Source organism: Triticum aestivum, chromosome 2D, assembly GCF_018294505.1.
Source record: "Triticum aestivum cultivar Chinese Spring chromosome 2D, IWGSC CS RefSeq v2.1, whole genome shotgun sequence".
NCBI classification, from domain to species: Eukaryota; Viridiplantae; Streptophyta; class Magnoliopsida; order Poales; family Poaceae; genus Triticum; species Triticum aestivum.
In genome coordinates this window covers 5,492,067-5,512,490 of record NC_057799.1, presented here as the reverse complement: position 1 = coordinate 5,512,490, position 20,424 = coordinate 5,492,067, and the positions used below count along the sequence as shown (strand labels likewise).

At 39.0% G+C, this 20,424-nt stretch overlaps 2 protein-coding genes across 2 annotated transcripts; both read left to right on the top strand.

Moving 5' to 3' along the window:
* The first annotated feature begins 3,717 nt into the window (after nucleotides 1–3,717).
* On the top strand, nucleotides 3,718–14,245 carry LOC123048160 (ABC transporter B family member 4). Its single transcript, XM_044471312.1, has 12 exons — nucleotides 3,718–3,954; nucleotides 8,557–8,611; nucleotides 9,004–9,179; nucleotides 9,290–9,511; nucleotides 9,603–9,841; nucleotides 9,937–10,462; nucleotides 10,542–10,815; nucleotides 10,912–11,539; nucleotides 11,634–11,862; nucleotides 12,765–13,031; nucleotides 13,145–13,408; nucleotides 13,497–14,245. The coding sequence occupies exons 1-12, from the start codon at nucleotides 3,718–3,720 to the stop codon at nucleotides 14,139–14,141; spliced, it is 3,762 nt and encodes a 1,253-aa protein (XP_044327247.1). The 3' UTR covers nucleotides 14,142–14,245.
* Nucleotides 14,246–16,758: 2,513 nt separating this feature from the next.
* Nucleotides 16,759–19,382, top strand: LOC123048159 (uncharacterized). Its single transcript, XM_044471311.1, has 3 exons — nucleotides 16,759–16,931; nucleotides 18,873–18,965; nucleotides 19,065–19,382. Exons 1-3 carry the CDS (start codon nucleotides 16,911–16,913, stop codon nucleotides 19,365–19,367), a joined length of 417 nt encoding a protein of 138 aa, XP_044327246.1. The 5' UTR covers nucleotides 16,759–16,910; the 3' UTR covers nucleotides 19,368–19,382.
* The last annotated feature ends 1,042 nt before the right edge of the window (nucleotides 19,383–20,424 follow it).

Sequence of the window (20,424 nt, the reverse complement as noted above, 5' to 3'; positions counted from 1 at the left end):
AAATGCGTAAGGAAATGTCAATCAATACTTACCAGCGAACCAGCAGTGGGCAGTGTCACGATATCCAAGAGGATTCAGAGGCGTCGTACGGGTGTGCTCGGCACATAGCGCACTGAATATAGGAGCTCCCCTTGTCCATGGGCTTCCGTGGCCTAGATTCGATTCAATTACATGATTCTCTTACATGTTGCAACTCTTGTTTCTCTTCTTATATATATGTTCTAGAAGGTGCTTCTTTGGTATCTTGTCAATATATGTACTTTGGCTAAGCCCTTAGGACCAAGTGATACATAAGCCCTTTGGCTAAGCCTCTTTTTCCTCTCTCCCCCCCTCATCTAAACAAGTGATACATAAGCAGTTTTTTTCCACATTTTTTGTTTGGTACCAAATTTCCCCGGTTTATAAGCACGAGGACGAAATCTCGACCAAAAGAAGACAAGGGACCAGATGTCAATTTCTTGTAAACTTGAGGGGTCAAAATATAGTTTTGTATATAAAGTATAACTTCATTACTTGAAAGGAGTGCATATTTGGTGTGGTATATATAGGATGGGACAATTATACTATTGTTGTTAAATTTATTTATTCTGTTGGGAAATTGTACTATGCCTACCATACATTATACACTGAAACTCTTTATAGTTAATGCATGCTTTTATAAAAACTTTTTCCATGAATGACAAGCGAAAGTGCCCACATGCATTAGCATGTGCTCGCTACAACACATGTGTCGTGATCGATCGGTTCAAAGATGATGAACTTAGTAACATGATCCATATTTTTTTCAAGTTTTATTGCGAATTGGATGTGATTTTCCTAGGGAGATGCTTTGTACTAGAATTGAATCTATCATCCATATTTTCATTGCTTGAGATGTGTGCCCTATAAACCCATTTGTTCAATACCTTCTCTCTCCTTTGGTCCATCAACCTTCCTCCCTGTTCTTTGACAACCGAGACAACTAGCTTGGGGGCCACATCAGGGGCAGGCCCAATTTATTTTCCACTAGATGCACTTCATATGATTGGTGCACATGTAGTATAAATACATAGAATATGATTTTTTTTTCCTTTAAGCATGAATATATTCTATTGAAACTATAAATTTTTATTAGTGGGGGGTTGGCCCCTCTCGACCTTAATTTTGTCTTCTCGTAGGCTCCTAAGTAAGTGAGTAGTGGGTATCTCTGCAGTCGGCATCATCATATCTACCCATGCTTTTTTTAGTTTGATTCTAAAGATTTTTTTTATCAGTTTGGATATTACTATTCATGGTGTTAAAATCTTCAAAAGAAGATCAATCTGGGCATGTTTTGGAAAATAATATTAATGAATCTAATTGATCATGTTTTACTTATTTCATGTCAATGTGACACATGGTTAATATGAAAGAGGTTTCTTGAAAGGTCCATTTTATTTATTTTTATGGTATGACATATAATTGAAGGAATTGCATCATGGTTTATAGAGTTTCTCACATGTAAAGCGTTTTGGATTTTCTCTTTGAGATCCATTCATTACGAGCTGAAAATGTGATAGAGGCACAAATGAAACCGTGATGGAAACTTGGATTTTTTTTTGGAAACCGAAGTAAAAGTTCGGTTAATATTTCTAGAAACCGAGATTAATACACAATATAGTTGAAAAATATTTTCAAAGCGGATGTAATATGTGGAAAATAATAAGTTGTAAATCAAATGTAATTGCATATAATATTTTGAGACTAGCTAAATTTCAAATAAAATAGAGATTAAATGGCAAGTACAAGTATGCAAAACCTAGACCAGAATAGAGTTGCTTCCGCAAATGCCTCCACGTGGGTAGGTACCATCCGGAAAAAAATAGGAATGTAGAAATGGGTGCAAAGAATCAATTGTGGCTAAGAGGACTACTCTTGGAAAATCATTTCACATCTGGAGAGATTCTCAGAGCTCATCCGCGAGCGCGACGGTGGTAGGTTGGAATAAGAGAGAGCAAACCTCAAAAATCTCAACGGAACTTTGGTAGTGTCAGCGGGTGTCCAAATATTTGCAACCTTGAAAGTTCGGACCAAACTCAAAGTAATTTCAAAACTAGTTTGAATTAGAGTAAAATTCATCAAGTTTGATTGGGATTTTGATGTTTCAAAACCAAAGAATTTTCAAAATTTTGGACATTTCGTGAGGTCAAATGTTTCCTTCTTCCAAAACTTTAACGGAAAGGCTAAAAATTTGATGTCGGTTTTTTAGACATGGCAAATCGAAAGTTTTTCATGGCAATTTGAGGATGGCAAATCCAAGCACGGCAATTTTCCTGGCAAAAAATGAATTAAGTCGGATTTTTCATACTCACCAACTAAACTTGCCATCACCGGCGAACGCAACTTGCCATGAAAGACATTCGATTTGTTATGCCTAAAAATCTGATGTTCGCTGGTTATCTGGGTCCAGCTTTAAAGCGTGGGCGTAGCATCGTAGGTGGTATCCTTTAGTTGCAAGAGCAACACCCTGAGCCCCTTGGTCTTGAGCCTGTCCCTCCCAATGGAATCGACGAGGGCAAGAGCTTTGGGCGAGCTCATCAGGGGGATCCTCAGGTGGTTGTTGGGTCAGGTGAATCGATTCGTTGACGCTGGCCCCAACCAACATGCTGATGGATTGTACGCACTCAATAATACAGAAAGAATAGGTCAAGTAAACAGCTTTTATTTTTGGAAATGGAGGCATGCCCCCGGCCTCTGCATCATGATGATGCATGCAGCCATAAGGTCAAGTAAACAGCTAAAACAATACAATAGGATGCTCTTTCTATACCAGTTGGACAGGTGACAGGTGTACAATAATACATGAAGATTAGGTTAAGTATAAGCAACCAAACGATACTGTAGAGATGCTCTCTTCCTATACCGTTTGGATTATCTGCCCAAGTTCTGTACTCATGTGAAGCAAGTTGGAGTATCTATTCATGTTAAGTATATGCCACGACAAGTCTGTCCAAGATTAGGTACAGGCTGCCGATGCAACTCATCTGGACTGCTGCTTGCATGATTGCCCAACGCTGAGATAAGGTGCATTGAAATTTTAGATTATGAATTTATGATTATGAAACAGCGTATATATATAGATCGGTCAACAGGTCCTGTTGCACCGCACACGGTGACTCGGCACCGTTTGTCTACGTACTGTAATATTACGTCAACGCATGACATAACTGGTGCTCACCCAAAGGACCAGATTTGGATTCGAATTCCTCGAGAAGTTCATTTTTGTCAATTTTACTGAACTTGATCATCTCATACCTAAATGTCTAGCTTTAAATAATTATATTTTGTTAATGACATATTGGGAAAAAGAGCTCAGGTTCATATGCTCCCGCAAGAACAATAAAATTGAGAAAGTTCTCTATTGTCAAATGTCAATGATGTTCAAGTCTATGTCTACAAATGTGCGAATGTGTTACAATACCTCTTCAGTCCCTATAGAAGAGGTACACATCATCTAAAAGTTCAACGATGTTATAAATCAAGAATAAACGCCAAGGACGGCCCAGAAATACGCTTTCTAATCCAGTTACGTACGTCATTCCCTACTCTTTGCTGTTAGTGGAGCATAACTAATACCCTACTCTGGCAACAGGGTGTGCAACGCTACAATATTCCTCCACCTCCAGTCATTGGCCTGCCCCATAAATACCCTGCAACTGAGTAGAAGAAATGTCAGAAGTATCTACACAAATTAAAGCAATGGACGCAGCAGCAGTTGGTGCCGAGGGAGAGGAGAGCGTGGGGCAGCACGAGAAGGTGTCCTTCATGGGGCTGTTCCGGCATGCCGACGGCAAGGACCAGCTGCTGATGCTGGTCGGCACGGTGGCCGCGCTGGCCAACGGCATGACCACGCCCCTCATGACCGTCTTCTTCGGCGACGTCCTCGACGCTTTTGGCGGCGCCACCGACGCCAACGTCCTCCAGCGCGTCAACAAGGTAAGCCCCGATCGTCTCACGCGCTCAGCTGCTTCCATGGCTATAGGCTTATTGGCATGTATATAAAACATATATGTTATACCTACTTTGCTGCAACTTCGTCAGTCGTCCATGTTATATATCCTAAGCGTGCGATCACTTCTACTCCCTCCGTCCTATAATATAAGGGTGTTTTTGACACTACACTGGTGTTATGGGACGGAGGGAGTAATTTATAACACCATCCATGTTTATTAGCCAGAAATCAGAGGGATGATCACCCTTATCAATGAGAGGGATGCTCTCGCTTGGAGCATCTTCCATCCAGCTACTACAGAGCGACCTCCTAGCCATTTTAGCAAACTCATGCGCTACGCAATTTTAGCCACATTTCTCTAACTTGGACTCATAGTAGAAGGTGACCTCCTGCCTTTTGTTGAGCCATTTTGATCCATAGCTGTATACTCCCTCCATCCAAAAAAAAGTAAAATTTTCTATAAACTTCGTCAAACCATAAAAAGTCTGATTAATGGCAGACCTAAAACTTCAAATATTTTGGAACCGAGGAAGTATGAGATAAAAACTAGTTACGCTATCAGTGGGCCTTTTAATTATCTGGCCATGTAAATAGCTAAATAATAAGAATTCTCAACTGTGTTGCTAAAAAATATATTTGTCAACTGTCATATTGGTCTCTGTCGTGCGAGCCCATTGATGCTTTATGCGTCAAAATGCTGGGGAAATGCGCAGAAGGCTCCTCCATGGACCGGCGCAGTGAGGCCTCTTGTTCACGTTATTGGAAGTTTGCTTCTGGCGAATTTTTTTGCTTTTTTTTTTCTACTTCCTGATTTACCCCAGTGTTTTTCCTTGATTTCTCATTTTGTTTGCTCCATTTTCCATCTTAGTTTTCTCTATTGCCTTTTCAAGTTTTCTTTTGTTTCACATTTATTACATATCTGAAACATTTTTATAAATGTGAGAACATTTTTTCAGATTCAAAATCATATTTTAGTTCGACAACATTTAAAAAAATGAAAAAAAAATTATAGTAAACATTTTAGAAAATCGTATTTGTTTTTTATAAAATCATATTTTTTAGGAATAATATGAATATTTTATAAATTTTGTGCACATTTCTGAAAACAATTGGGAATATTTTCTAAAATTTCATGAAATTTTCAGACAATTTGCAATCATTTTTAAAAGTAAATTATCAAATACTTTATAAGGTAAGAAAAAATGATAAAATGGAAAAATCAGCCAAACAAAAGGAAACCCGACGGAAGGCCGGCTCACATGGCTACATCAATGCTACTTTGGCAGGCCCAACGTCCCTTACTCATGTGCGGGAGCTTGATATTATGTCTTAGCGGGTGTCAGATAGGATTAGCCCTCTATTGCTATGAGGCAAATCCAATCCTATTTGTCCCTCTTTGTGGTAAATACGGACGTTTGTGCAAAAAATTTCCAATTAGTGAACCCGCATAGTAATGTGCGATGTGATTTTTTTCTTGCTGGTTTATTTTTAATTTTATTGAAATTTCCTTATTATTATTATTTTTAATTTTTACTATTTTCTATTTAATTTTTCGTATCCTTTTCCTTTTTTTCGAAGTACATTTTTTCAGGTCTATTGCTCCTCCTTTTTTTCTATGTTTTTCTCTCTTCGAAAAGTGCATGAACATTTTTAAAATTATACCAACACAAATACAGGCACACATAAAGAACTCTTCTCAAAGATCTGAACAATTATTTTTCAAATATAATGATATTTCTTTTCATATACATGGATTATTTATTTTTTAAATATTAGATGCACATTTCTTTTGAATATATGGACATCCATATTCAGCTACATGAACATCTTTATTTTCTATATATAAATATTTCACATTATTAAACTGATTAAATATTAAATCTAATATGGTGAACCAATGTTCGTTTCATTATGTTTCCCTATAGGCAGAGCCACTCCATTCCCGTTTAAAACAGCAAATAGGAGATTCCCGTTTGGCAATGCCCATATATGTGAAAGTATTCTTGCAAGTTACAACAAAAGTCCCCTTATAAAGAAACAATTTGCACACAATAAAAATTAATATGAGAAACAAAAGGAATTTAGGTAATCCAATATGCATTGCGTTACAGTGGCAACTAAACAATAACCACAAGTGTTTAGAAGCGGAGAAAGAGATAGAGAAGAGGGTGATGATGGGGGAGAGATGGCGTCCGTTTAGAGCTATGAGAGGGGGAGTCTGGGCGAAGAGAGTGCACGCAGAAGGATTGAATGAGACCAACGGGGGGAGGGGGTTGGGGAGACTTGGCGGTAGTGGAAAAACACAAGGGGATTTCTTCAATAGCATAATGTGGACCCATGTGTGGAAATATTGGGGAAGGCTTAAGCCTCACTTGAGAAGCCGCCTAATAGCCAATATCCGTTAGTGAATCAGAGTGCCCCTAGCTATGACGGTGGGATTAAGCCTGATCCGCGTCTTGATCTTGTTGGATGGGGGAACTTTGAGGGGGGTGCTATCATGCCAGGAGTGGTCCACAAGGAACGCGGCATGGGGAAAACAAATTAGGAGGGCAAGGTGCCAATGATTTTGAGAGCGGGAGGTGGATAGAGGAGGGGCGATGTGTTGGTGGGCAGAGGTGGCAGAGAGGATAACACCCCGTTTTCTTCACATCAATCATTGAGGCATTAGAGAAGAATAACTAGCATGGAGTGAATAAATGTTGCCATATATTTCTCAAAGCAGCCATTTATTTCACTTGATTAACAACCTTCATTTCTTTCCTTTCTTTCTAGTTCCTCCACATTATACCTAGCTTCATTCCTAGTTCTTCCAATTTTTGCATTCATGTGTGTGTGTCTGAGAGAGAAAGGGTGGGGAGAGGCGCAACATCGAGGGATTTCGTTTCAATCTGCACCTTTATATGGAAGCCTAACATACCTAATGGGTTGAATCTTATGTGAGTGTACTGAAAGTTTCAGCCATGTGTGACATGGTTGCCACTCAAATTTGTGTATGATGTAGGTGTATTTGTGGTGATTTCAAAATAAATAGCCGTATCCGCCTCACCAATGACAACTTTTTGGAACCATGTGTGACTAGGTGTCTTACAAGTCCTATTGTGTACTAGTGCATCATGTGCTACTAACGTTATTATATTATCATAAGAATTGTCAAGATTTACTAAATTTAAATGGAATATATTCACATGATAAATAATGGTCAAATTTGCATCTTGGAGAACACATTAATACTAAAAACACTGGGTATTTAGGAATATAGAGACCACTTCAATATCGAAAACACCATCCTTATGTTATTTTTAAAGTATGTTTATGCCATAAATAATGGAAATAGTTGCACATTGGATACCATCTCAATAACCAAAACATCATCCATTCACACATAAGCACACGCATGGGGACGAGAGAGAGAGAGAGAGAGAGAGAGAGAGAGAGAGAGAGAGAGAGAGAGAGAGAGAGAGAGGAGGGAGAGGGATAGGGAGAGAGGGAGAGTGGGAGAGAGAGAACTGGTTAATATAGGCTATGAAACCTTACATGTATGAAGAAATGTAGGTAGATGTTCCTGTAAAAAACGTGTTACCCATACAAGACATCGACCAAATATAGGAATAATATATAGCCCAATAGAAATACGATACATGACCTCACAATCGAGCCTAAATTTCTAAGTAAAGTAGACATATCAAGTCCATAGCTCTTAAGCTGCACACATGTCACACTTGAGGCAGAACTGTAATTGTCACCTCAACCATTTGTGCCTCTTCCCTCTTCTCGCCACAACTAGACAGGGAGACATGTTTAAGATAGAGAGATGTTCTTAGGATGTGGAGCAACATATGCTTGAGAGGTTTTTGATAGTTTTTGGTGGTGGTATAGGGGGCTTGGAATGGGATGAGATATGTCATTTATAATTTGGATTTGGCGGTGAGGATGTTGTGGCAGTTCAAGCTTAAGTTAATGCTCTACACAGTGAAGGCTCCTGATATGGCCTTTACTTATTGGATACAGAATGGTAATAGACATGTTGTCTCCCCCTTTGAAGGTGTATCATTGATGTTGGCTATCTGGAGTTCACTTATTGGATATAGAAATGGAAGTGGGGTTGTCTCTCTTAATTAGGCCCCTACTCTTTAAGAGTCTTTGTCTAGTGTTGGTTGGCCAGTTAGATCAACAAATGTCCTTGTGTGTGCATCATCTCTGTTTTAATGCCACTCATCAATCTAACTCAAATCACGTAGTACAAATAAAATCAACATGATTTTTTTCTCATACAACATTCTAGTGTTAAATAGCTTGCTATAGTGTCTCTACAGTTCCATTATATATTTTTGGGACTCCAAAATGCTACATGACCTTTCAATGTTTAGCAATACTAGTATTTGCACTATACCTCTGAATTGCTCTGCTATTCGACTTAGTTTATAGCTAGCAATAGTCCGACTATTGCATATAGGTAATTTATCACAAAATAATATGGTTATATGGAATTACACTTACATGTAAATACACTGAATGGTTATGTATTATAGTGTAATAGAGTAAACACATTAATACATTTTCACCTTGTCGTCATTTCATTAATACAGGCGGTTCTGAACTTTGTCTACTTGGGTATCGGAGCAGCAGTCATATCCTTTCTTCGTGAGCATGACATACTTTGTCGACATATTTATATGTGTTTGCACCACCTACTAAGATACTAGTCAATTGTTGGACATGTTTGAGAAATGGTCTTTAATGCACAAACTAGCATTTATATTTGCAAGTTATCGTCATGGCGTGATTCCAAGTCATGTTCCTATAGTTCCTATTTGAATAGTATATAGAAAAACCATGAATATAAGATGAACGGTCTTAACATCTTTTGTATTTCAACAAGAAGAAGATAGATAAACAAACATGTTAAAACTCCATTAGCAATGACGGCGGGAAAAATGTATTCACGTAGCACATCTAACAACAAAATTGAGCCATACATAGGCCATGCAGTGATCATCATATCAAGGTAGGGTAAGCCAACTTTTTGTGTGCAGAGGTGTCATGCTGGACAATTACCGGTGAAAGGCAGGCATCACTCATTCGATCTGAATACCTCAAATCTGTCTTGAGACAGGATATTTCATTCTTTGACACAGAAATGACAACTGGGCAAGTAGTTTCAAAAATGTCTGGTGATACAGTGCTAGTTCAAGATGCTATTGGTGAGAAGGTAACGACTTTCTCCAAGTCAACTGAAGAGCAACAAGAAAAATTATATTCATCAAATTGCGTCCCGTATTAAAATTAACATAAATATATATGCATTGTAAAATTCCCCAGGTCGGCAAGTTCCAAAACCTCGTGGCTGCTTTCCTTGGTGGTTTCATTGTAGGTTTTGTGAAAGGATGGATTCTATCTCTTGTCATGTTGGCATGCGTACCTCCAATTTTATTTGCTGCAGGAGTAGTGGCAAAAGTATTGTCAAAAATCTCTAGCAGAGGTCAAGCATCATACAGTAATGCGGGGAACATTGTCGAACAGACAATTGGAGCCATAAAAACAGTAAGTTCAGTTCACAGAGCATTTAAACATTGGTTAGTATAAATGACTTTTCGTGTACCCAGAAAGTTATCTTGTGGCTATATATGTCTAGGTTGTTTCTTTCAATGGAGAGAAGAAGGCCATCATATCGTACAATAAACTAATACACAAAGCATACAAGACTGATGTTGAGGAAGGACTTACCAATGGCTTTGGCATGGCATCTGTTTTGTTCGTATTCTACTCTAGCTATGGTTTAGCCATATGGTACGGTGGAAAGTTGGTACTTGCAAAAGGATACACAGGAGGACAAGTCATCACTGTCTTATTGGCTATCATGACTGGGGCAATGTGAGTTTTTACTCCTACCCTGAAGTAGAATCCATACGATAATGATCCTTCATATCAAATTATTGGCAGTGAAATTTGTCAATTGTCTATTGTAGGTCTTTAGGTAATGCAGCCCCATGTATGACTGCCTTTATAGAAGGACAATCAGCAGCACATAGATTATTCACAACAATCAAGAGGAAACCAGAGATTGACCCTAACAACAATAGTGGTGAGAAACTAGTAGACATGAGGGGTGATATTGAGCTAAAGGATGTCTATTTTAGCTACCCAACAAGGCGTGGGCAACTAATATTTGATGGATTCTCACTACATGTGCCTAGTGGCACTACAATGGCTATAGTTGGAGAGAGTGGGAGTGGCAAGTCAACTGTGATTAGTCTTGTAGAGAGATTCTATGATCCGCAAGCTGGAGAGGTTTTGATTGACGGGGTTAATATAAAAGATTTACAGCTTGATTCGATAAGAAGGAAAATTTCTCTTGTTGGCCAAGAGCCCTTGCTCTTTATGACATCAATTAAAGATAACATAACATATGGAAAAGAAGATGCAACAATTGAGGAGATCAAGAGAGCCGCTAAGCTCGCCAACGCAGCAATTTTTATCGATAAGTTGCCCAATGTGCGTGAAACATTCACTATGTAATTCCAAGTTCTTGCATTTGAGTTGAGTGCTAATATTTACATTTATCTTGTACCAGGGTTATGACACAATGGTTGGCCAGCGTGGTGCTCAACTTTCAGGGGGACAAAAGCAAAGGATTGCAATTGCTAGGGCAATCATTAAAAACCCCAGAATACTTTTGTTAGACGAGGCTACTAGTGCATTAGATGTGGAGTCAGAGAGGATAGTTCAGGAGGCATTGGATAGGATCATGGTGGACAGAACTACGCTTGTGGTTGCACATCGTCTAACTACTGTGAGAAACGTTGATTGCATATCAGTTATTCAACAAGGAAAGATAGTTCAACAAGGTCATGATCCCCATTTCCACCTTTCACTTCTTATCAATCACCTGTTTGACAAATTTTTAACTAAATTGTTCATATTTCTACATATATTTTATATAGGTTCCCATGATGAATTAATACTAAACTTAGATGGTGCCTACTCTCAACTTATTCTGCTCCAAGAAAGTCATGTAGAGCAGAAAATGGACCATCGACTATCTGCTTCAATATCAAGTACAAGCCTGTCATTGAAGCGGTCGATTAGTGCTTCACTAGGAAATAATAATGAGCTTTCTTGCACACTCCCATTCGGGCTACCTAGCACAATTGAGATGCCTGGAGAATATGACACACATGGAAATAATCAAAAAGAGAAGAATGGTGAGGGAGAGGCACCAAAGAAAGATCCTATGGTACGTCTAGCAATTCTTAACAAGCCAGAGGTACCTATTCTTATATTAGGATCCCTAGCTGCGGCAGTTCATGGAGTTATTTTTCCAGTGTTTGGTTTAGTGATTTCAAGTGCAATTAAATCTTTATATGAGCCGGCAGATAAACTTAGAAGTGATACAAGTTTTTGGGGTATGATGTGCTTTGTTATGGGTATCATATCAGTAATCACAATACCAGCAGAGTTCTTATTATTTGGAATAGCTGGAGGCAAGCTTATAGAGCGCATCCGAGCTTTGTCATTTCAAAGCATTGTTCACCAAGAAGTTGCTTGGTTTGATGATCCTAGAAATTCCAGGTGTGTGCAGCTTTGATCTCTTGGATTCTCTTCCAACTATAGATTTCATGAACACTACTTTCAAGTACTATAACTGCCAAATTATATCTTACAGCGGAGCACTTGGTGCAAGACTATCAATTGATGCTTTGAATGTCCGGCGTTTAGTGGGCGATAACTTGTCATTAATTATTCAACTTAGCTCAACGCTTGTCACAGGAGTTGTCATTTCTATGATAGCTGACTGGAAGCTAGCTTTGATCACCATGTGTGTGATTCCACTTGTGGGTCTTCAAAGTTATGCCCACGTGAAGTTCCTGAATGGTTTTAGTCAAGATGCTAAGGTAATTAACTAAATAAAATTGTTGGGTTGTTACCAAGTAATATGACATTTTTTGAATAATTCCTGAAAAGTAAATGAACCCAATAGTTCCATAAATGTTGTTGCTTTGGACTTAGGCACAAAAATATAACTTTACGACCAATTTTTTCCCATAATACGTAGAAAACGCCAAGGAAATTATACATTATGAAAGTATCTTTTGAGATTTATTTACGCATATGACTTAATAAAGTAAATCTAGATCTACTAGATGGCAGTGTACTGGACGTTATTGACTCTCATTATTTCCAAAAACACACCTTTTTGGGAAACTTGGGGGGGGGGGGGTAACAAAGTACAACAATTGAGTTTTCTACTATCAACTTGGAACCACTACCTCATTATTTGTGCTTTTTTCTACATGTTACATTAATTCAAGTTCAATGGCTCACCCTATTTCATATACCACATATCCTATATTGGGCACATAGAGTCCATCTTGGGAAGTGTCACAATGAGTGTTCATGCTTGGCTTACTATCTCACACGGTGTCCTTGGCCCCATATTTAATCCTGTCATAGTACTTTTATTTCCCGTGTCGTGATCCATGTAGAAATTTGATGGAGGTGTTGAACTTAAATTGTAATGAGGGGAGCTTCATTGTATTTTGATTAGTTCTCCTATAATTGTTTGTGCAAGATTATTAGCAAGATGAGAAAGGGAAGCTGAAGAGGTGGATGAACCATGATAGGCTCCATTTAAATAATAGTGAAGATAGAAGTTAAATAAAAATATTCAATTATGTTTACGAGTTCAGACATATACATCTTCTACTTCATCAAGCGTAGTAAGAATTGACACTTACTTCATTTTTGTTTCCTCAAAACTTTTGAAGTTAACGATTATACATTGGTCGTTCTCCAGATGATGTATGAAGATGCAAGTCAAGTGGCCACGGATGCAGTTAGTAGTATAAGGACAATAGCTTCCTTTTGTTGTGAGAAAAGAATTACAAGAATATATGATCGTAAATGTAGAGCCTCAGTGAATCAAGGAGTCAAAACAGGAATAGTTGGGGGTATTGGATTTGGTTTCTCATACTTGACATTGTACCTCACATACGGCCTTTGTTTCTATGTCGGGGGGCAATTTGTGCGACAAGGCAAATCAAATTTTGGTGAAGTTTTTAAGGTATGTAGATGCAGTGTTTCACATGTAAATTTACTCACTAAGGATTATCTTCTCCATATTTTTTGCCATAGTTCTACCATGAGGTCACTTCACTTAGTAAGTCAATTTTGCAGGTTTTCTTTGCACTGGTCTTAGCAACTATGGGAGTATCTGAAACAAGTGCAATGGCCTCCGATTCAAAAAAAGCAAAGGATTCAGCTATCTCTATATTTACTTTGCTAGACCGAGTATCCGAAATTGATTCAAGGAGCAATCAGGGTTTGATATTAGATGAGGTCAAGGGGAACATAGATTTCCAACAAGTCAGCTTCAAATACCCAAGTCGCCTAGATATTCAAATCTTCCATGACTTTACCCTGCACATACCCTCTAGAAAGGTTAGCCTACTTCTCATATAATAATCGTGTCGTCATATCTTGTACAACCATGCACTTAGGAGCTTGCTTTCGATATGCTCTTATATAGACTGTTGCGCTTGTTGGAGAAAGTGGTAGCGGCAAGTCAACTGTAATCACACTATTGGAGAGATTCTACAATCCCGATTCGGGTACCATTCAATTGGACGGAGTGGAAATCAAGAGCTTAAACATAAATTGGTTTAGAAACCAAATTGGACTGGTGAGCCAAGAGCCTATACTCTTCAATGACACAATACGTGCCAACATAGCCTATGGTAAGGATGGGGATGTCACCGAAGAGGAGCTCATTGCAGCTGCAAAAATATCCAATGCACATGAGTTCATATCAAGCCTTCCTCAAGGGTATGGCACCTTCGTTGGGGAGAGAGGGGCACAACTATCCGGTGGCCAGAAGCAACGGGTGGCTATTGCGAGGGCGATACTCAAAGATCCTAAGATACTACTACTCGACGAAGCAACTAGTGCCTTGGATGCAGAATCTGAGCGAATTGTGCAGAATGCCTTAGATCATGTGATGGTTGGCAGGACCACGATTGTCGTGGCACACCGCCTATCTACTATCAAAGGCGCCGATATCATTGCAGTTCTCAAAGATGGTGCAATAGTGGAGAAAGGAAGTCATGACTCCTTGGTGAACATCAAAGATGGATTGTATGCTTCACTAGTTGAACTCCGTTCAGCATCACCGTAATACCTAGGATTAGTATCGGTTCCTATTGTATACATGTGTTACATGTTGGTTGACCCCCTTTTTGATTGTTGACTTGTAATTGCGATACATTAGGAACTTGAAAAGGGGCTCAAGAAGTAAATAGCCATTTGTTGTGTCTATGCCTATCTAAATTAAGAGTGTACATATATTGGAAAGAAAGATTATTTGTCAGGTTTTGATTCTCAAATGTACATTTCTAGTGTCAATGCATAAAGGCGTGTGGTTTTGTACTGTACATACCGTATGTATATAATTATTCGAAGAATCATCTTTTGACATGTCAAACATATCATACATTGTATGAAGATGATATATAGCTCCTTTTTTCAGATGTTGTTGCTATCCACGGTTTGGGTGCTAATTCGTACATGTGTATTTTCATTGTGACGATGAATGTTTATGTTGCTTCCTTTTAGGTGCTTTTGTGGCCACAAATGATATCATCATGTCTTTCCAGTGTTTTTTTTCTTTTTCTTTTGAAAGGATGTCTTTGTAGTGTTATCCTTGAGCACCAAATACTCAAGCCGAGACTTGAACCCTGGTGGGCTGATTTCTTGTGTGTAGCTCACGCCTCCAAATGTATTTCATCATGCAAACTTACAGTAATGCAATATACATACCCATGTACATGTGTATTATTAATTTCGGACTTTTCTGAAACTTAAAATATCTCATTTTCAGTTCTTTGAAAAACTTTGTTCATGTGGACTTTCTTCATAATTATAAGGGACCTGGCTAGGGAGCGCCCGTGCGCCCGTCTGTGCCATCGAGCACACCTACCTAAATAGGAAATTAAAGCTTTCTCCGTAACGTAGGTCTCACCTAGTTGTCCTGATTAGGAAAAAGTGGTCCCGTTTTCCCGTGACTCTCGTCTAACAGATCAGCCATGTTTCATATCTCACGTGCATTTAATTGATGTTCCAAAAAAAATAAAAAGCTATAACTTTTGATTCGAAGGTCGGAATTCAGATCCGTTTTGACCGTTGGGTTCCTGGCCGATAAGAGTATGTTTCGACGAACTTTTTTTTATGAGCAACTTCTGGTGGAATGGAGGCAACTTTAGTGCTATAGGAAAGCAACTTCTTATTTTTGACCTAGTATGACTTCCTATTAGGTTGATTTGTGTTAAAACAAGAAAATCACACAAAACATGAGGGGCCTTTAGTGCGACATACAAGCAAATTCACTACACTAAGTGTACCTATGAACCTTGCTAACTTTATCCCAACTTGCCTATCATGGCTGCTCAGTTGCCTATCATTGATGCTCAGTTGCCTACGATTGATGTTCAGTAGCCTACAAATACTATGAAATTGCCTAACATTGATGGTCAGTTTCCTATCATTGATGGTTAGTTGCCTATGATTGATGTTCAGTTGCCTACAAATACTATGAAATTGCCTAACATTGATGCTCAGTTGCCTACGATTGATGCTCAGTTGCCTATCATTGATGGTCAGTTGCCTACGGTCGATGCTCAGTTGCCTACAAATACTATAAAATTGCCTACCATTGATGTCTAGTTGTCCGCTATTGGTAATTAGTTGCCTACCATTGCTGCTCAGTTGCCTAATTTTAAACATTAGTTGCCTACAATATTGTGAAGTTGTTCATCATTGTTTTTCTAAATTGCCTACAAACACTATCAAGTTGCCCATCGGTGATGGTTAGTTGCCTGTGATTACTATTTCAATTGCCTACAATACATTAAGAGGCCGCCCACCGGTGCTAAGTTGCCTATCTATGAAACTAAGTTTCTTACATACCAAAAAGTATTGCCTGCAATTGATGATGATGTTAAGCTACTCGTTAGTCATGCCTGGCAACTCATGATAATGTTTGCCTACCTCCGAAACTAAGTTGCCTATAATATTATCAACTTGGAGGTGAATCTTAGCTATGATAGAATACTTGCTAGTTATGATAGGTAAGTTAGAGGTGAAGCCAACTTGAACGAAATTTTCGATGATATGTAGTCATGCTACGCAAACTAACAAAAAGTTGCTTTTCTATAGTACTAAAGTTGCCTCCAAATCACCCAAAGTTGCTCATGAAAAAAGTTAGTCGAAACATACTCATATGGGATCTAGTTTTGAAGAGCTCGTCGCGAGAAACCTAGGGGTGAAAACAGATCTTGATTTCGATGCTCAGTTCAAAAGTTATAGCTTTTAAAATTTTGAAAATGCAAAATAAATGCATACAGACCTACACTTTCCAACTGGATCACTCCTCGCATGGTGCACTGCCCAAATGTGGGACCATGCTCCTGTCGTGACATGCGCAGGTCATTAGCTACCATCGCGCTGATGTTTGATCTGGCGACAGCGACGGGTGCGCTCGGAGCGATGAGATAGCGCAGCTGCACTTTTAAGCAACGGATCCGCTAAAAATCAGTCAACTGAGACTTGGGGAAGTCTCAGTCGATTGCTCAGCCGTCCGATGTTGAGCAGCGTGTAGATTCGCGCTAAGGCTGTTTGTCCCTTGTTTCGGCCTGTGTAAGGCGTGGACCAACCCATTTTCCTTTTCTTCTTGTGGAACCGCGATCCCGTGCGAGCGTTTGCTTTTTTAGTGGGTTGGGCTGTTTTTCCGTGCGGGCTTTTGTTTGTTGTTTTGTTTTTTGAGAAGTGGAAGCGGCCGCCCCCATGGTGATTAAGAAGAGGTGAACGGGCAGTCAGAGCTCAATCCACATCGTCTCTCTCCATTCCCCAATATCAAATCAGAAGACGAACCAGAGGACGAGAGAGGGGAATGGCCGGCGCTGCTGATGCAGTGAGTTCCCCCCTAATTTTTCTTCTCCATCCTTCTTTCTGTCTTGTTTTTGCTGATGCTACACCGTAGATCTGTAGGGGATTGGGGTCCTTCTTTCTGTCTTGTTTTTGCTGATGCTACACCGTAGATCTGTAGGGGATTGGGGGGGGGGGGTAGTTTTGTTAGTGGATCGAGTGTAGATTAGTAGATTCAAGTCTACGATGGACTCCAGGATTTATAGGCATTTTTTTGTATCCTTACTTGTTCAAGCAATCAACAGATTGGAGGATTGATTTTGGAGGTGGTAGTTTGTACGAACAAGTTCAAGTTGTATTTTTGTAGTGTCTCAAAGGGGGCGGCCAGAGTAAGCGGCTGCTAGGCCTTTTTTGTTAGGTGGTGCAGACCTAACGCCAAGTTAACTTCAATTTTTAGTCTTTTTAATTTCAATTTTTTTGTTAGCTTCTTAGTCTGAAAATAGATTTTAGTCCAGGGGCTTGTTGTGAGTCAGCAACATGAGGTCCTCGCCCAAGCTAAGTGCATGTCTGCTGCAATGTAGGAATGTGTTACTGTGCCCATGTATCCAGTAGAGTAGATAGGATTTTTGTATGTCCATAATTCCGTCGCAAGATGAGGTACCGTTCTTTTTCTTTTTGTATTAAATATCTGATTAGTAGTTTGAAGCAGAGAATTGCGTCCATAGTTTATATTTTTTTAGTTTTTTTTTGCATGTTGAATGCACAATAGTGTCTCTCGCTTAATGAATGATACGTACACTCGTGCGTATTCGAGAAAAAAATAGTGTCTCTCGCTCACGCACGTCGATCGGCAATGTCGGTGTGGCAGATCATACTGCCAAAGTTCCTGTTGGTGATATACCTCATATCTCGTGTCCTTATTGTTCAAGCAGCCAATAGATTGGAGGTGTTTTTGTGTGTTTTTTCATGCAGTTGTAAGGTGCTGGAGAGTGTGGCAGATCATACTGTTTTTGTGTGTTTAAGTTCAGTTAGGTTCAGTTAGTCTGGTTCTTTTTCTGCTTCTTCATATGTAAAGCCAAGTAAATTGTACTTCTTTAGTCTGAAGTTCAGTTAGGTTCAGTAAGGTGCTGGAGATGTACATGCATGCATATTCATTTTTGTACACTTTTCTTTTTTTACAAAATAAATTGCATTGGATACTAAATTTGTTAACAATACATGAACTAGTGATTACAGTATAGGCTGGGCATTTATATCTGACACCGTGGATAGTTACTTGTTTGTTCTGTTTGTGCAAAATGCCGTTTTTAGAGAATGAACCAGGCAGGAGAACCGTTGTAGCTGCTTACTCATTGAGGCACTGGTTAGAACTAGTAGTAAAGCCAAGTAGCTATAATAGTGATTAGTATCTTTTTTGTTTTTTTTATTACTGGAAGTAGTACTAGTAACACCACCTTTTTTCTATGTAGGTACATTTAGTTCAGAGGTTAGACTCATGACCACCACAGGAGTATTTTCTGATCTGTCGAGTAGCAAAAAATGAAATATCTTAGCCTAGATTAGCATCGTTTCTGAATTAATTTAGTCATAAAAATGTATTAAAAAGCAAAAAATTTGTCATTTTTGGGGGGCAGGATTTAATTTCAGGAACCTGAACGGACCCTGTGTGAAGCTATTCGAAACTACTTTTTGTTTGTAATTCTTTTTTTTTTCAGAAGAGCGTAATAGTAACCACATGTACAGCAATACTTTCGTTTCTTCTGTTTCCTGAAACTGAAACTACTAGTCTTTTTACAGCATAAGTACTTTTGTTTTGGTTGTACCATCGGGTAAGCATGGTTTTTGGGCTTTTTTCGCAGTCATTAAGCTGCATGAATACATTGTGAAATATATATATGTTTCTGAGGTGAAAGAATGACACTGTAAAGTGTTTTTTTAGTGAGTTATCCATTCTAATTTTTTTTGCTTCCTTTTTTGATGTGTACAGGGGGTTTGTGGAGTTTGTTTCAACCATTGCAAGTATGAGAGCAAGGGAAGCGGTTTCAGCATGCTTGCATGGGAGGAGTTCAAGAATGCAGGGGTAACTCACTCCTAACTTTTTGTACTAATGTCATCACAATACTCACAACTTTTTGTCGTGACATCACTCCTAACTTTTTTGTTTTTTTGTTCAAATCAGGTTGTGCCTTGCAATGAAAGGGCCCGTTTCAACAATGCGACAAGAGAGAAGGTGACGTTTGTGGCAAACCAACGGGCATACACTGTAAAGTGTTACAAGGGTCGCAGAAAGAGCGCTATGTATGGGAGAGGTTGGAGGAAGTTCTATGAAGACAACAATCTGGGCAAGGGTCAGATGGTGGTGTTCTACCTGGATGAACCTTCGCCTACGGCATCTATTTTGTGGTTCCAGGTGGGCAACGGCTCTGAAGATGAACAGCCTATGGAAGAGGGTGATCCCATTGAAGATTCAGATTTCAGGTAATGAGGATGGAGAAGCTTCAAGCGATGATAGTGAAGGCATTGTTCGCACTAGGGGGCTTTTGCTTAATGAGACAGAGGATGCTCAGCTACAAGGGCTGCTGCCTCTCAGTGATGGTTTCATCGGGTTTGCTTTTGTTCACCGCCTCACAAGGACTGACATTCGCTTGGGCATGATGGTATGTATATATTTGTCTTCGTTTTTTCTTTTTTTGTATGTGTATGCTACAGGCATATATATGTGAACACACAATGCAAATATGATTCCTTGAAAGAGAAGGGGCGGGGGTAATATGGATTCTGAACCAAAAATATAAGATTTTTTTGTATTAGTTTTTAGTATCTGCAAGAATGTTTTGAACATGTATTCATGCTCAGTTTTTTTCCAGTACGCTCTTTTCAAGCAAAAAAAATCTGAATTGTGTTTTTACCCGTTTTTTAAATTATTCAAAGACCAAAGAAAGTTTGATTGTTTTGATATAAACACTCATATTTTTTCGTGTCTGTTTGTGTTTTTTTGATAGAAAATACCCAAGAAAGTTGCTGCTGCCACGCCGTTTGAAGAACAGGGGGTTGTTGGTATTTATGTGGATGGTCGGAGATTCAAAAAAATCTCATACAAAACTGCTGATGATGGCCGCATTGTGTTTGGCAGGAAGAAGTGGAAAGACTTCGCAGCTAGCAGAGGACTCAAAGTCAACACAGCTGTTCTTATTGGCTTCAAGAGCAGCGAGAGGGATGATGTCCATGTCCTGGTTATCTTGAAGAAGCTTGGCTAGGCAGCAGCCACAGCAACTAATGACAAGCAGAGCTGCGTCTATAATACTCATCTTTTGGGTATTCTATATATTTCTGTGTCGAAGTCTGTATGACGAACCTTTAATTTATGTGTACACCGAACAATGCGGCTTGAATAATATATGATGGGAACCTTTTTCTACATTATATTCAAGTGTTTCACCTAAGTTTTTTTTTGTTGATTTTTCAGTAACCATACATATACTTTTTTAATTTATGTGTACATGCTTTTTTTTAAATGTCAAAATGTGTGCTACTGTATT